We start from the raw sequence: 15,373 nt of genomic DNA on the forward strand, positions 1-15,373 counted from the left end.
TAGGAAAGGATTTGATCACTCGACTTAATCTTATGTCTAAAGGGGGTCTTGTATGAAGTGTATCTTGGTGGTATGGGATGCTAAGATCCACTACATGTAGGGTTTATTGATACATCTATATTTCTATTTGGTGGATTTTTGGACTGAGGGGAAGCGGCAGTTGATTTGAGAAATCAAGGAAGGAAGAACAAGATTATGTTATGTACCTAGTACTAATCTTTAGGATTAGTGGTCTAATCCAGCAAGGTTAGGGGAGCCCTGGTCTCAGAGGAAGCATGCTGATACAGGCCGTTAAGGCTCATGGTTAATAACCCAAGTCTCACTTATATAGTGGCTACTGCTGCTATAAATAACTGTCCGGTCATAAATAGCTAGTATACTTGGTAATATTAACCATGAGCCTTAGCCACCTATATCACTTGCTTTCTCTTATCCCACGGGTCTCCTTACCTTGTTGGATTAGACTACTAATGTAACTTGGTTGAACACAATGCTAATCAATACACTTAAATACACTAAGATTTGATAGACACTTGCTCAAATACAAGAAGTAATTTGCTGAATTGACAAGAGACGCGCAATGAGCCAGAACGGTCGACCCCTCCCTCAAATAAAGTATATTAATCTTGGGAGAATCAAGTACATAGTGTCATGGGCATTTCTGACCAGATTTCCATACCAATGCATGTGAATACAGTATTGCAAACAAGTGGTTGTCGATGTACCCTCTCAAGTGCCCATGTTCCTTACCATCTGCTCTCTATTGTTCCACCAACACATGGTAGCAACAATTTGCAAGAGAGCATGTAGGACAAGAGAACACCACTCAGGGTATGTGATCTGTTAATCCGGTTCCTCCCTCCTACTACTTGCTTTCATAGTTAAGCATAAAAGCTTACCAATTGCAAGTAGAGTCGATGACAGCAGAAGTCTTCGCAATGGAAGTCTTTGGAGTGATGAGATCTTCGATTTGTCGCATTTCTTCGCGACAAAAGTCTTCAAGAGGATGAAGGGAACCTTGGGAAAGCTTCCCCTATGGTTCAACTTGAGAAAGGAGGACTGAAATTAGGGTTTTCAGCAAAAAGACCAAAAATTACAGCAATAAAAAGAGCTGTTTTGCTGAATTTCAGTCATTGGGAGTGTGTAGGAGAGTGATTAGCATCCGGAAACACTCTTGGAAGCTTGAAAAACACCTTAGTAAGCTTGGAAATGGAGTTGGCAAGGAGAAAGTGCAAAAAATGCAGCCCAACAGCCCTCATGAAGGAGGCACCAATCTCTAGAGAGAGGAGCAAGAGTGAGGTGGTGAGTTGTCCAGTGTAGGTGGCAGGTAGGTGCTTTGTGGAGCAAACTAGAGTGGACACATGGCTGGTTACTCCCTTTGTACAAAGGGGATAAGGTCTAGGCGGTGGACATTGGGTTATGTCCACCTCGGGACATCAGTGTGTGTGAACACTGTGCTGGTCATAATTTATAAGTGAGTTTTGGTCACCCAAAACTTAATGAAGTGTATACACACTCACTTATAAATTAGTGCTAACTCCTAAGGTTAGGTTTATGACCACTACTTACCACCTATCACATGCCACATAACCATGTCATCAGACAGTTTCACATGCAAGCATGAAAACAACATGCAGTTTCAATTGCAAGCAAGCACATAAAGATGCTATGTAATGCAGCATTGGTATGGACAATCCCCATACATGAGACCATACCAAAATAGATGTGCTCCAAGCAAGTATAGGAAGTACCAGACCCAATGAAACACGAATCCATCAGGCATTTCTGGGCATGTACACAGAGGCATAAGTCCCAACGGAAAGCCAAGTCCACAGTATCACATGAGTGGCATCAATCCCCGGCATATACAACTGCCATGGATACCAATCCAATGTACATACATGATGAGAAAGCACGGGTGGACCAATTGGGTGGCCAAATGGTGACAACTAATCTTAAAGATTAGTACTAGGTACGTAACATCTATCGTGATCCATAGTGGGTCTATGTTAGATAATCCATTGGCATGGTCTATGAGGACTTTACATTGGTATCAGAGCCTGGATTTGACAAAGCTTTCGTGATCACTCTTCAACATATCTATTGGTGAAGGATATAGTCCAAGCCAACCCGGTGGCTTTATGTGCTCGAAGTCCGTTGACTTCACGGAATTATTACCCACATACTCCGTATATCTCTCCCACACACGAAACTTGCATGCAAACTTAGAGAAAATAAAGAGTGGCTGGATAGATTATAGGAAAGAAGTGAAAGGTTAAAGAACATTTGACGGGGTAGATGATGAGAAGGGTCTTGAAGAGACAAAAAATCTTGTGTGAACCCGAGAGGGCTTAGATGAAGATCGCACCTGCAGCTTGCTTTGTGTGTCTTTAGAGCTTCTTGAGAGAGTTCAAGGTTTATCAAACCAATGAGAGTAGAGAACTTTTTATAGGAGATAAAAAAAGCTGTGCGCTTTTCTCAAAAGCTAATCATTTGATTTTTTATAAAAAGCTTTAATCTCTAGCTTTTTAAAGCTCAACTGCTTGCTTTTTTTGTAAGGCATCTAAAAAAAAAAACCAAAGTTGAACCCTCAGCTTAAAAAAGCTTTGCTTTCTCAAAAAACAAATCGTGGCCCCTTGCTTTTTTTAAGAAAACACACATTACACCTTGCTTTTTTAAATTCTCCCTCTACCTTCTCTCCATCCCGCGCATCCACGCCTCCCCCCTCCCCCCTCCCCCCTCCCCTCCCCCCCCCCTCTTTTTTCGTACCCATCCACACATGTACGTGCATATATCACCTATTAAAGGGTGAAATTTGATAGGCAAAAGGCACCAGGGTTACTTTAGCCTCCCACGTAGCCATGGGAAAGTATTACAGTGGATATCATTATGGATTTACCACAGATCCAACAGGGTAATGATGTATTTGGACATGCAAGCTCACTTCTTGCTGGTAAGAAGACTATCAAAGCTGAGCATGTGGTTAAGATATATTTTGTACAAGTGTTCAAACATCATGGAATGCCGAAGTCCATTATAGGGGATAGAGATCCCAGGACTACGAGGCTCATTTGGTGGGCCTTGTTTGATAATATGGGGACTAAATTGGACTTCTCATCAGCTTATCACCCTCAAACGGATGGGCAAAATGAGGGTGCAAATTCAGTCGTGTTAGATCTCTTGAAATGTTATGTAGCAGATAAGAAGTCTTGGGAAAAGTACTTACCGCTTGTAGAATTTGCATACAACAACACAGTGCATGCATCTATGGGAAAGGCCCCGTTTGGATTGTTTGTGGTAATGTGGTTCGCACAAAGGATCAGATATTTGTAGTTGATGAGTATGTAATATTTCCTTTGCTCACATGCGTACAGCCATTGCAAGGTCACAATACAAACGTAAAAGGGTTGTTGACAAGCATAGAAGGCAATTAGATGTCAAAGAGAATGATTGGGTATTGCTGAAATTTGAGAAAGCAAGAGTTAGAAAGAGGCATGGCAAAGAGGGTGTAGATCCTAAGCTTGCAACCACGTACTATGGGCCTTTTTGAGTGATCAAGAAGATCAATTAAGTGGCTTTGAGGTTGGCATTGCCTAGTCATTGGCATATACACAATACTTTTCATGTGAGTCTCCTTCGCAAGAATGTAGGGCCGGAGCCCAGTGAAACGGTCATTGATGATCCACTAGAAGTAGATGAGCTCGAGGAGATTTTGCAACTAGAACAGATTATGTATCACAAGGAACGCAAGCTTGCTGGATGCAAACGTGTAAGACGTTACCTTGTGAAATTCAAGGACTATCTTCCCATCTATGCTAAATGGGTAGATGAAGAGTTCGTTAGAAATTGCCCGCACTTGCTTGAAACATATTTGGATGCTTTTCAGCTATGGACAACTATTTAGAAGTCAGGGGAATGTCACCATTTGGCCACCCAAATGGTCCAACCTTGTTTTCTCACTATTATGTGTATGCATTGGATTGGTATCCATGGCTGTTGGTTTATGCTTATGCATGGGATTGATACCTATATGTGATACTGTGGACATGATCCACTGGGACTTGATGTGTTCATGTTGGGAATGTCATGTTTGGCATTAGATGTTCCGTTGGGACTTGTGCTTGTGTGCACATGTCCTGAATATCTGGGGACTTGGCTTTCTGTTGGGATTGGTACCTCATGTACTTGCCTGGAAAGGCCTGGAGGATTGGCTTTCCGTTGGGTCTGTACTTGCCCGGAAATGTCCCTTAGGTATAATCTCATGAATGGAGATCGTCCATACTTGTAGCGTGCAATAGGTTGATCGTCGTAACGTGCAACAAAGACTTCTTTATACCCGTGAGTTTCTGCAATTCCACTTTACTTGAGAGAGAAGAGAAAAGAGAGACAAGATAGAGTCGATACAGTATTGGGTCCCAATTACCCACTAAAGGGCTCCCCTGCAAGGAGTAGTATTTCTTTGGAGAACTTTGTACAATGGGTATGAAAGATGACTGAGATCTACCAAACGCAAGGACGAAGTAGATTGAATGCAGGCTGAACCATATGCTGGCCAAGCTCCTTTGAACAGCTCTTCGATGACCACCATGCAAACCCAGAATTGAGGGATGCACATATGCTGGCTGAATGCTGAAGGATGCTCTTCACGTTGGCCTTGGGATTGTAGCACAATAAAGTGCTGAGTGCTGAATGTATGCTCAAGAAGCTGGAGGCGCTAAGTACACATAATTTCTGTTGTACTGCTGAAGACTGATTTTATGAATGATGATTTATGTTGTCATGAAGCACTTGCTTATATGTGACTTTAGGCTGCTAGTCGATTCATCCATAAGTTGTCAGCCTGTTTTGATAGGACAAAAAATGCTATATTCAGCATTAAATGCTGCGCATGTATCCAATGATGTCCCTCATGCTGGCCGACTGGCAGGACTTACTGGACTACCTTCTGATGGGGCTGGATGATGGCTGATTGGCACATGTTTGCTTCTTTATGCTGTCAGCCAGTTGCTGAGGGTTGCTGACTGGACACCAGCCCACTCTATGAGCTGGTCATGCTGCCTACCATGCCCCATGGGCATGGGCTGTCCCATAGGCTTGCTTAACATGCATCTAAGCTTCTACATGCTTGCTAATGCATTGTCTAAAGCTAAGGTTGACTTCTACATGAACTTATTTGATGAATTCTTTGGGTAAGAGGATTGATACATGTAGACTCTCTATGGCTGTGGAGACTGACCTACTTAGCTCGTGCCTGACATGTCCCAGACTAGGGTTCACAGTGGGGCCATGGCATACGACAAAATATTCCTAAAGAAGGTAATCCTACTGTATGAATGTTGCAATGATGTAGAGCCAGTGTGTTACATAGCACTCTAGTGCAAGGTGCATGTGACAATACCATGTTGCATTGCATAGCATCTTTACGTGTCTGCTTGCAAATTGAATTTGCATGTTGTTTTCATGTTTGCATGACCAATGTGTAGTTTCGGGTAAGGGGATGCCCGTCCGTGAACTGTGCGTGTAAAATTGTTTGCTGACATGGTTATGTTGATGTGGACAGTGGTAAGTATTGGTCAAATTGCATTAATTTATCTCTCAGGACTTGGTGTTAATTTATAAGCGAGTGTATTCACAATTTAATAAGTTTTGGGTCACCAAAACTCACTTATAAATTATGACCAGCCATGTGTACACACTCGTTGAAGTCCCAAGGCGGTCACAACTCAGTGTGTTGGTGCCCAAGCCTTATCACTTTGTCCAAAGTAAGTATCCAGCCATGTGTAACCTCCATCTTGCACCCCTTTGCACTTACCGTTTTGTAGGTGACACCTCTCTCCCTTTCTCTCCTTTCTTCTCAAAAGTGGGCGCCTACTCAAGAGGGCTAGATGGCTGTATTTTCTGCATTTCTACTCTCCCAACTCCATTTCCAAGCTTGCTAGAGTGTTTCTCAAGCATGTGAGTTTGTTTTTGGTTCATATTCTTTCTTTTACACACTCCCAATGGCTCAAATTCAGCAAAAAACAGTCCATTTGTTTGCTGTAATTTCTAGTCTTTTGGTTGAAAACCCTAATTTCAGCCATCCTTTCTTGAGTAGAACCATAGGGGAAGTTTTCCCAGGGTTCCCTGCACTTGCTTGAAGACTGTTGTCGTGAAGGATCGTGACAAATTAAAGATTTCAGCCTTCTGGACACTTCCATCGCGAAGACTTCCGTTGTCGTCGATTCTACTTGCAATTGGAAAGTCACATGACCAGTTATGGCTGCAAGTAGCAAGAGGGAAGGACACGACTCGGTTTTCACATACCTTGTGTAGTGTTCTCCTCCTACATGCTCTTTTGAAGATTGTTTCCACCATGTTTGGGTGGAACAATAGAGAGCGCATGGGCACTTGAGAGGGTAGTGTGAGAAGGCAGCTCCTTGGAGATCTTCATCGACAACCATATTGTTTGCAATACTGTTTTCATATGCATTGGTATGGAAATCTGGTCAGAAATGCTCGTGATGCTATGTACTTGATTCTCCCAAGATCAATATACCTTATTTGAGGGAGGGGTTGGCCGTTCTGGTTCATTGTGCGTCTCTTGTCAATTCAACAAATTACATTTTGTATTGTGCTTGTTGTCCATTAAATCTTAGTGTATTTAAGTGTACTGATTAGCATTGTGTTCCACCAAACATTCCACGCCAATCGGTGGAATTACAGGAAGAGGCCCGGAGGAAGGTAACTGTCGAAGCCAAGAGCTGGAGGTCTGCTTTAGAGAATAGGCAAGGGGCGGCAGCCTCGGAGGAGATGACAGAGTGGCTTCCATGGAGTCCTTGTGAGGGGGTGAAGACCAGAGTAAGCCGCCACTCGTTGAAAGAACTGAAATCCTGGCGCTGGAACCTAGAAGTGGAGGTTTGGGGGAGGAATCACTCGAGAACAAGGGGCCGCGAGGGATGAAGGGCTGGGCAGAAGCATGGAGGATGAAGGGAGGGCAGATGAAGAAGAGGCAAGAGGTGGTGGGAGAAAGAGGGGGGAAGGGGGACGGGTGTGGTGAGAAGGGGAGGGGGGAGAAAGGTGGAGGCAGGAGGAGGAGGACGAAGGAGGGTAGGTGGAAGGGAGGACGAGGACGCACATGGCGGCAGATGGGCAGACGAGCAAGAGGGCGGGCAAGAGGTGCCTCAGGAGAAGCATGCGGGGGGGGGGTGGGGTGGGGGGGCGTGCTGAGAATGGTAGGGGACTGAGCTGAAGCCAGCTGTAGAGCATGCATGTTTGAGCCTTACTTCTATGTAGCCATGGGACTGAGAGTTGATTGGCAGGGAAGACAACATCAACATGCATCCTTGGAACCCCTCTTCCTCTTCCAGTTTCCCAAATATCATCCAGTTCTTCTTTTGATTCCCATTGTCCAGTTCCACTGGACACTAACTTTTGACTGCCATGTTGAAACAGGAGCAGTCTCAGATGTCGAGTTCTTTGATGCTTGACTCACTTTCTCTTTGTGCAAGCTTTGTGTCCTTTTTAACTTTTGATCTCACCACTGCACTTATGTTCACGCCCAAGACCTCAACAAATTTCCCTTGTTTCTTCAGATCTACACATGAGACTATCTCAAGCTATGGGGATTTAGAGTTTTGGGTGGAACACGAATTGTAAAAAATCAAGAAAGAAAGAAATATGTTTTGTTCTGTAGTACACTTCAGTTTTTAGCCCAAGTCTACTTTGGCTGAAGTATTATAGATACTTTAGTTTATCTTTTTTTTTCCCGAGAAAAGATCCTTTCATTAGTTATATAAAAAAAACGCCCGTTGGGCTACAAAAACCCTCTCCTGCTCATAAGAAGGTAGAGCAGAGATCCATTCAAGGCAGCTAGGGAGACTCTCCCTAGGTGCAAAAAGGTACAAATATCAGTACAAAGAACTGAGAGGCTATATCATACAATAGGAGGGGGGAAAAGCCAAACAGGTGGCCTGTAGTGCGAGTGGGGGGTACCCGTGTGTAGGGTATAGAAGGGGCCGCTGCGCCAAGTGGTGTGAAAGGCCTGGCGCCGCAAGATCGCCTCATCCGAGTCGCCCCGGATGCGGTCATACTGTCCTCGCAGGGTGTGGATCAACTCCTCCCAAATCCCCCGAACAGTCTCTGCTGGTGGCTCCAGTCTCCCCTCAAAGGCCCTGAAACACCGGGCTCTCCAGGTGAACCAGATGGTGAGGCTGCTGAGGAGCTCCCATCGTAAATCCCTCTCCTGTGTCCAGCCGGGGGACGAGAAATCCGGTGAAGGAACAAGGCGAGGCTGGCCCCTAATGAATCTGATGGCCTGGCTATCCTGCTCCGTCTCGTATCCCAGAGCAGGCCCTGACGAAGTCGACCAAGCAGCGGCACCCCACGTATACATGCCCTCTGGAGAGAGGAGGGCCAGAATGCGCAGCATCCACAGCCAAATCTGCTGCGCCTATGGACAGTCCCATAGGCAGTGTCTCTTTGTCTCCAAAGGGTAGCCGCATCGGACGCAGGCCGCCGGAAGACCACTGTAGACAAGCCAGGTGCCAACTGCAAAGCCCCTGTGGGCAACCAGCCACTGGAAAGTCGAGATCTTGCGTGCCTGTCGACTAGCCCAGAGCCTGGTCCAAAAATCCTCCAGGAACTCCTGTGAGAGTCCCTGTAGCCGCCAATGCTCCGATGCAGCTGGAGAGACCATCCTCCTCGCAGTCAAAATATGTCTCCCCAACCGAACAGTGTACTGGAAAAAGGTGATCTCTGTGGCCTCGGGGGATGCATAAGGATCATGCCACTCGTACTCGCCAGGGTCCCACTGGAGCTGGGCCAAGGGGCGTGCAGCATATGCCCATATGCGCCAATTAGAGTCCACATCTGCAGGGTCTGGATCAATATGCCACTTGCAGGAAGCGGCAGCCACTACCCATATCCTCTGAAAGATGCACTTCGCAACCAAAGGCGACTCCGCCTCCACTCTCTGACGTCTGCCCTCATCCTGGATCTCATAGTAGAGGCATCTACCATCCTCAGTGCAAGCTCTGATAGCAATCAGGATCTCCAACTGTGTAAAGGCTCCCATCCACCGTGGGGCCGCTGGCTCGAGAGGCGTGAACCACCCTCAGTGAGTGCCTCCTGAATGTCATCCCTCATAATCAGCCCCCTCTGAAGTGACTCAGCCTCTCCACCTGGATCTCCTCTGGGAGACTGCAGAAGGCCTGCCAGTCTCCAAAACTGCATGTTGGGCCTGCCGCCAATGGTCCCCAGGCTAGACGAGGCCGAGATCCCAGCATATGACCTTGCTCTGTGCGTACCGTTGGGCTCCAGATGAGCGGCTGTCTGGCCCGCTCCTCATCACAAGAAGTAGGAGGTCTTCGAGAAAGCCCCGGTCTCAGCAACTCCCAAGCTCGCAGGATGCTCAAGGCAAATTTGTCCTCCCATCCTCTACTGAGGCCTGTCCTCCTCATCTCTATGAAGATCCATCGTATCTCTGGTGCCCAAGTGCCCCCTGCTGGGGGAGCCCTAGCCTGCAGTCGCTGAAAAAGAAGTTCCTTCCAAGGCTCAGCGCCTGGAAGCAGCCCCCGAACAATAAGCTTCCCCAATAAGGCTCTACTCTGATCAACTGGATCTATAATGCCCAAGCCCCCTGGGCCAGCGGAAGCGTAATAACTGCCCAAGCAACCTTAGCCCGGGCTGGCTGACCATCCCGCCCAGACCAAAGAAAGTTCTTGATCAGCCTTTGTACCTGGCTGATGCAAGAGCTCAAGAAGATCCAGCAAGACGTGATGTACCACATGGTCGCTAAAAGCACCTGATTTGTCACCACCACCCTCATAGCCAAGGATAGCCGAGCTGTACTCCAATACAAAAGCTTCTTCCGAATGCTCAGAAGAAGCGGGGCGATCTGCTGCTCAGGTGACAAATCTAGTCCAATCTGGCATCCCAAATACCGCACTGCTGTGCCAGGAGGAATCCATCTAAAAGTCTGGGCTCCATGCCGGAGTGGGAGCGCTACTACTGATCCAAAAGGCCACTGTCTTGCGCGAATTGATCAATGCTCCCGAAGCTGCACCAAAAACCTGTAGCGACTACTCTGCCCTCTGAAGATTGGCCTCCTGGCCATGCAAAAACAATCCCGTGTCATCAGCAAACTCAGCATCGAGCAGGTCCTCACCCCGGACTGGGAGCTAGAGTCCTCTCAAACCAACCTCCTCTGCCGTCAGATACATGCTCATAGCCTCAGCAAAGAAGAGTAGCAAAGAAGAGTAAAAGAGACGGGGCGAGAGGACACCCCTGACGGACTAATCTGGTCAACTCAAATCTCGGCCCCCGTCCTCCTGCCATCAGCACCTGGCTACGAGCTGTGGAATATAGAGCCGCCACTCCTCGAATCCAAACTGGCTCAAAGCCCAGGCGAAGCATAGTGCTCTCTAAGAAACCCCAATCGACTCTATCGTATGCCTTCTCAAAATCGAGAAGCATCACGACCAGGTCCTCACCGAGAAATCTAGCTCGGGCCGTTGCCTCCCAGAAGGTGAAAATGTTGTCAAGGATACTGCGCTCCTTGACGAATCGTGTCTGGGTAGCATGAATCAACTCCCCAAGGAAGGGCTGGATCCTCAAACTCAAGGCCTTTGCTAAGACCTTGTAGACAGTATTGAGGATCGTAATAGGTCTCCAATGCCGAATATCATGTGACACTCCCTCCCCCTTGGGGATAAGAAAGATCAAGCCCTCTGAACAGCTCTGTGGCATCACCCCAGTGTCCAAAACATACTGAAAGCCCCTGCGGAGGCCTAGCCCCAGAAGGTCCCAATAGCGCATAAAAAAGGCAGGCGTCAATCCGTCCTCCCCAGGGCAACTATGGCGCGGAAGGACCCTCAAAGCCTCAGCAAGCTCAGCCTCTGAAAGAGGCTCACCCAGAACTGTGCGCATACGATCTGTGACCCTCCTTTGCACATGGGCCCACACAGTCTGTCTTCAAGCATCCCGTGCCTCCGTGGCTGGCTCCGCTGAAAGCAGGTCTCTATAGAACTCAGTGGCAATGGCTCTGATCTCCCCGGGCTCAGTGGCTAACGATCCGTCCTGCCTCCTGAGCTGGCGTACTCTTGCTCGAGCATGGCGGGGTCCAGTAATCTCAAAGAACTCCCTAGTCACTCTATCACCAAGCTGCGTCCACTGAGAGGCCTGGCGATGATAATAGAACTCATGTCTCTGCTCCTCTGCCTCTCTAACCTCCTGGCGTGCCTGGCTCAGCTGGGACGCCACCCACTCACATGTAGGCTGCTGCTCTTGAAGGCGCTGGAGCGAAGCAAGGCTACGTCTCAAATGATGCTCCCGCTCTCGTGTCTCTCCCAGCCGTGTCAAGGCTACAGCGTGCAAAAAAGAGCTGAGCTCGATGAGTCCCTGGGCACACTGGCCTGCTGCATCCTGGTGAGAGCTCTGGCTATCATGCCATATCCTCTCAATGTCCTCAGAAAGACTAGGATCTGTAAGTACCCTCTCTGGGATCCTCAACTGCAAGCTGGTCTCCCGTGTCCTGTCCTCAAGTGTCAAAATAACTGGCGCATGGTCTGAAAAAGAGGTGATAGCGAGAATGCCAATGGAGCCCCCACGCTCCCCAAACCTGTCGCCCACATAGAAGCGATCAATCCGTGATAAATTAGTCCCTCCCTGCCGGCGATCCGACCGAGAAAAACTAAGACTATCCTGAGAGCGGGAGAAAGCCTCATGCTGCCATGCATCAGTGATCCGCAGTGTCATGCAAAATCGCTCCCAAGCTGCAAGCTCCGTGCCGTGCACTGTAACATGACTGCCTCCCACCCTATCGGCCGGGTCCTCAAGCATGTTGAAGTCTCCTCCGACACACCAATGTGCGGCCTCGGGCAATGCATCCATAACAAGGGTCCAGAACTCTGCTCTGGCACTAGCATGGTTGGGCGCATAGACATTGAGCATGCCAAAGAGCTCATCATGCATCCTCAGAATTACATACTGTGCTCTACCAGGCACAATGACCCCGCGATCCACAATGGCCTGCCGCCATACATCCGCAATGACCATACATACTCCTCCCTGCCCACCCAAGGGGCCAAACCTTGCAGACCAAAATGTGTCCCATCTACCAGGCATCACCGAACCGTATCTCCGGATCCTGCTCTCACTCAAATGGTGCTCCTGCATCATCAGAATATCAATACTTCCCCCAACCAGACATCTCTGAAGCTCCTGCCTCAAGCAGCCATGATAACATACATAGTGTGCGCTGCCAAGGCCCTGTACATTCCATGAGATGATCCTCATGGATGACTGCTGAGGTGGAGGCTGTCTCAGCCGTACGGCGGGCCTTCGCAAGCAGCTTGGATGGAGAATAGTCCCCATCCGAGTAGCTACGAATCTGCCCACCCGGTGTGCTGCAAGAATCTCGGATCAGGCGCCAGTGGCTGTGTCCCATGGCGATGTAGGTGAGCGCCAGGGTACTGCCAGGGCCTCCCGGGGAGCTGAGGCGAGCGGAGGGGGAGGAGGGGGGGGAGAGGGGGGTGGAGAAGGAGCCGCTGACAAAACGGGAGCGGGAACGGGAGGAGGCGAAGGTGGAAGCGAGGCGGGAGGAGGGGACGGGGGAGGGGGCGAAGGAGGGGGTGCTGGCATCTCCTGATCCTCAGCCTGCGCTGGGGTCTCCTCCTGGAGGGGAGCAAAGCTGTTCCTCACTGGAACCCAGTGATGCTGAGACTGTAGCTGCTGCTGCATCGGTCTCTGGGCGTGCTGCTGTGGCTGTCTCCCTCTACGGCGCCCCTGTCCAGGCTGCCACTCTGAGGTCTCAATGGGCTGAGCAGGTGTCCCGGAGGCTGCCTGCCGAGCCGCATCTGTGGGCGGGCCATTGGGGGCCTGCTGCTACGGTGAAGGTCGGGGTCTCCTCCGAGGGCAGGCCTTGGCCATGTGGCCGACCTGCCTGCATATAAAACACTGGTTCGGGAGCCCCGAAAACTCCACTCCCTGATCAATCCATCCCCCCCTATCCTAGGTAGCTGAATGACCTTCGGAAGGGAGGAGATGTCAGGAACCAAAACTCTAACCGAAGGTAGACCAGTTGCTCTAGCCACCACTGAAGCTGTTGTGGGGCCAGTCTCAAGCACCGAGCCCACCAATGCTCCTAGCCTAGAAAGGAGCGGAAGGTACTCGCGGCAGAGTCGAGGGAAGCAAAACTTTGACCGAAGGTAGACCAGTTGCTCTAGCCACCACTGAAGCTGCTATGGGGTCAGTCTCAAGCACCGAGCCCACCAATGCTCCTAGCCTAGAAAGGAGCGGAAGGTACTCGCGGCGGAGTCCAGGGAAGCAAACTGTGACATGGAATAGGCGCTCTCCCTGCTCGGCCGCTGCTGGGTCTAAGCCATGCTACCAAGGTCTGAAGAATGCCCGAGCACCCCTGATGTCAAGGGGACTCTTGGCTAGGACGTGGGCCACGCTCTGGGCTGTCTCGAACTCAATCTGGTAGTGTCCACGGCCCAGTAATTGAACGTCCAGGATCTTGCCCACATCTGCAAGAAGGCGGGCCTGGAGAAGATCTCGGATCTCCCCTCTGCTGGGGCGAGTGCCGACTATACGGTAGATGGTGGAATGTGCCTGGAGGTGTTCCACCTCTGCGGCGAGGCTCGCTTCCTCTTCTGGCAAAAGAGAAAGCCTGATGGGGGTATCCTCAGGGGCGGGCGAGGGGCCTGCAGAAGAGTCCCTCTGAGGTGGGGCGGGAGGAGCCTCCATCAGTGTCTGAAGCTAAGTCGAAGGCGAAGCGAAGGCGGCGAGTCCTGCAAGAGCCGAGCTGCACGAAAGGCGGAGGGGGAAAGGCGGAAGACAGAGAAACAGAGGGGGGCGGAAAGAAAAACACAAAAAGAGGGGGAGGGGCGTAAGGCGGCGGCGAAAAGGCAGGGGGGGTGGAGGAAACGCGAAAGGGGGGTGGGGGGGAGAGGGCGGAGGCAGGCGGAGGGGGTGGGTCGCTGAGGAAGGGGAAACAGGGGGGCGCGAAGGAGAGGGGGCGGCGAGCGCTACAGAGCAGGGGCCTCGGGCGTGAGAAGACCAGGCCGGGGGGGGGGGGGGGGGGGAGAGAGAGCAAACGTGAGGGCGGAGAGGACAAGGCAGGCGGGGGAACAGTCGCGAGGGCGGGGAGGGGGGGAGTGCGTGCAAGCGGCAGCGCGAGCAGGGGGGGGAGCGAAAGCTTCAGCGAACCTGTTTCATCAATACAATTGGATGTATATGATACTTTAGTTTATCTATCTTTGTGTGCTTGAAATTTAGTTTAAGTCTTCGGTTGCTTCTTTTTCTCTTTTATTCTCTTGCAGTTGCATAGACTTTGAAAATGTTGAAGTTTATTGTAGACTTTATTCTCTCTTTGATGATGACTTTACAAGGTACCTAGGCTAGACTCTAACATACCCTATTATAGATACTTAAGTTCACCCTAGTCTTACACTTGATGCCTGTCCATTGCTGACCATCTAAGCAAGTTTGTGATGCTGATTGCTTGCTAAGGCAAGGCATTGGTGGAGAATTGTTGCTCTGCTATGATACATGCCGTATTTTGTGTACTTTAAAGTCATTGGAGGATTTTAGTTGGTAAGCTAGCAGACTATCTTTCATCCACTCATGCTTCTGGGTTCTACTCGTTTCTGTTTTTGGAAAAGCAGCTAGATGCTTTGGAGACCTTCAGTGCTGATCCTGAGGACACACATTTTACTTGGACTGACGTGAAGTTGGAAGGGGGTCAGAAGCCATCTTCTTTTGAATCAAATGATAACCACCAGGCAGTTGTTGTGCAAACTTTGTCACATACATCAAGCATTCTAGTCAAGCATTTTTACTATAGACACATTTTCAGATGGAGAACATTCTCAAAGGAACCGTAAATTTATCTGTGGGGATGAGGCCTTGAGGATTCCTTCAACAAATGCTTATAGCTTGCGCAGACCGATTTGCCGTGGTCGTTTCAATGCATCAGAACGTTACTCTTTCCAGCAGGTATTTGTTCAAGATTATAAGAGTTTAAGTATCCTTTTGTTGTAGTGGATAAAGTGTGTCTGTGCGTGTGCATATGTGTGTGGCATTGGGGTTTGTACCCTGCTCCCTTCTAGGCAGCGTGGTTTAATAGCCACTTGGGCAAGGGCCTGCCAACTCAAGTAGGTGCCTCGGATATCCTAATGAGGGTTGACTGATTTATCCAAACTAAAGTTGTTTATGAATTGTTTTATGAATTTTGTACCAGGTATGTGATGATATATGTGTAATATGGGACTGGGCATTGGCAGCCAAGCTGGGTTTGCATGCAAAGCGGCGGGAGCAGTTTTCGGCGGTTTTGGTGGTTCCTGATACGTTGGATAGCCGAGGTAAGCTTAGTTTGTTAGCTAGTAAGCCATTT

The 15,373-nt window shown here is 49.2% G+C and overlaps 1 protein-coding gene across 1 annotated transcript in view; it reads left to right on the top strand.

Moving 5' to 3' along the window:
* ARP9 (actin-related protein 9) overlaps window positions 1-15,373 on the top strand; it is a 78,336-nt gene that overhangs the window by 37,279 nt on the left and 25,684 nt on the right. The window contains exons 6-8 of the mRNA XM_086773472.1: window positions 14,646-14,721; window positions 14,837-14,976; window positions 15,221-15,341. Coding sequence (XP_086629598.1) covers window positions 14,646-14,721; window positions 14,837-14,976; window positions 15,221-15,341 — 337 coding nt within the window. The remainder of the gene's footprint in view (window positions 1-14,645; window positions 14,722-14,836; window positions 14,977-15,220; window positions 15,342-15,373) is intronic.

This window comes from Cibotium barometz, chromosome 3 (genome assembly GCF_041138505.1).
Source record: "Cibotium barometz isolate CiBa-2024 chromosome 3, ASM4113850v1, whole genome shotgun sequence".
Classification (NCBI taxonomy): domain Eukaryota; kingdom Viridiplantae; phylum Streptophyta; class Polypodiopsida; order Cyatheales; family Cibotiaceae; genus Cibotium; species Cibotium barometz.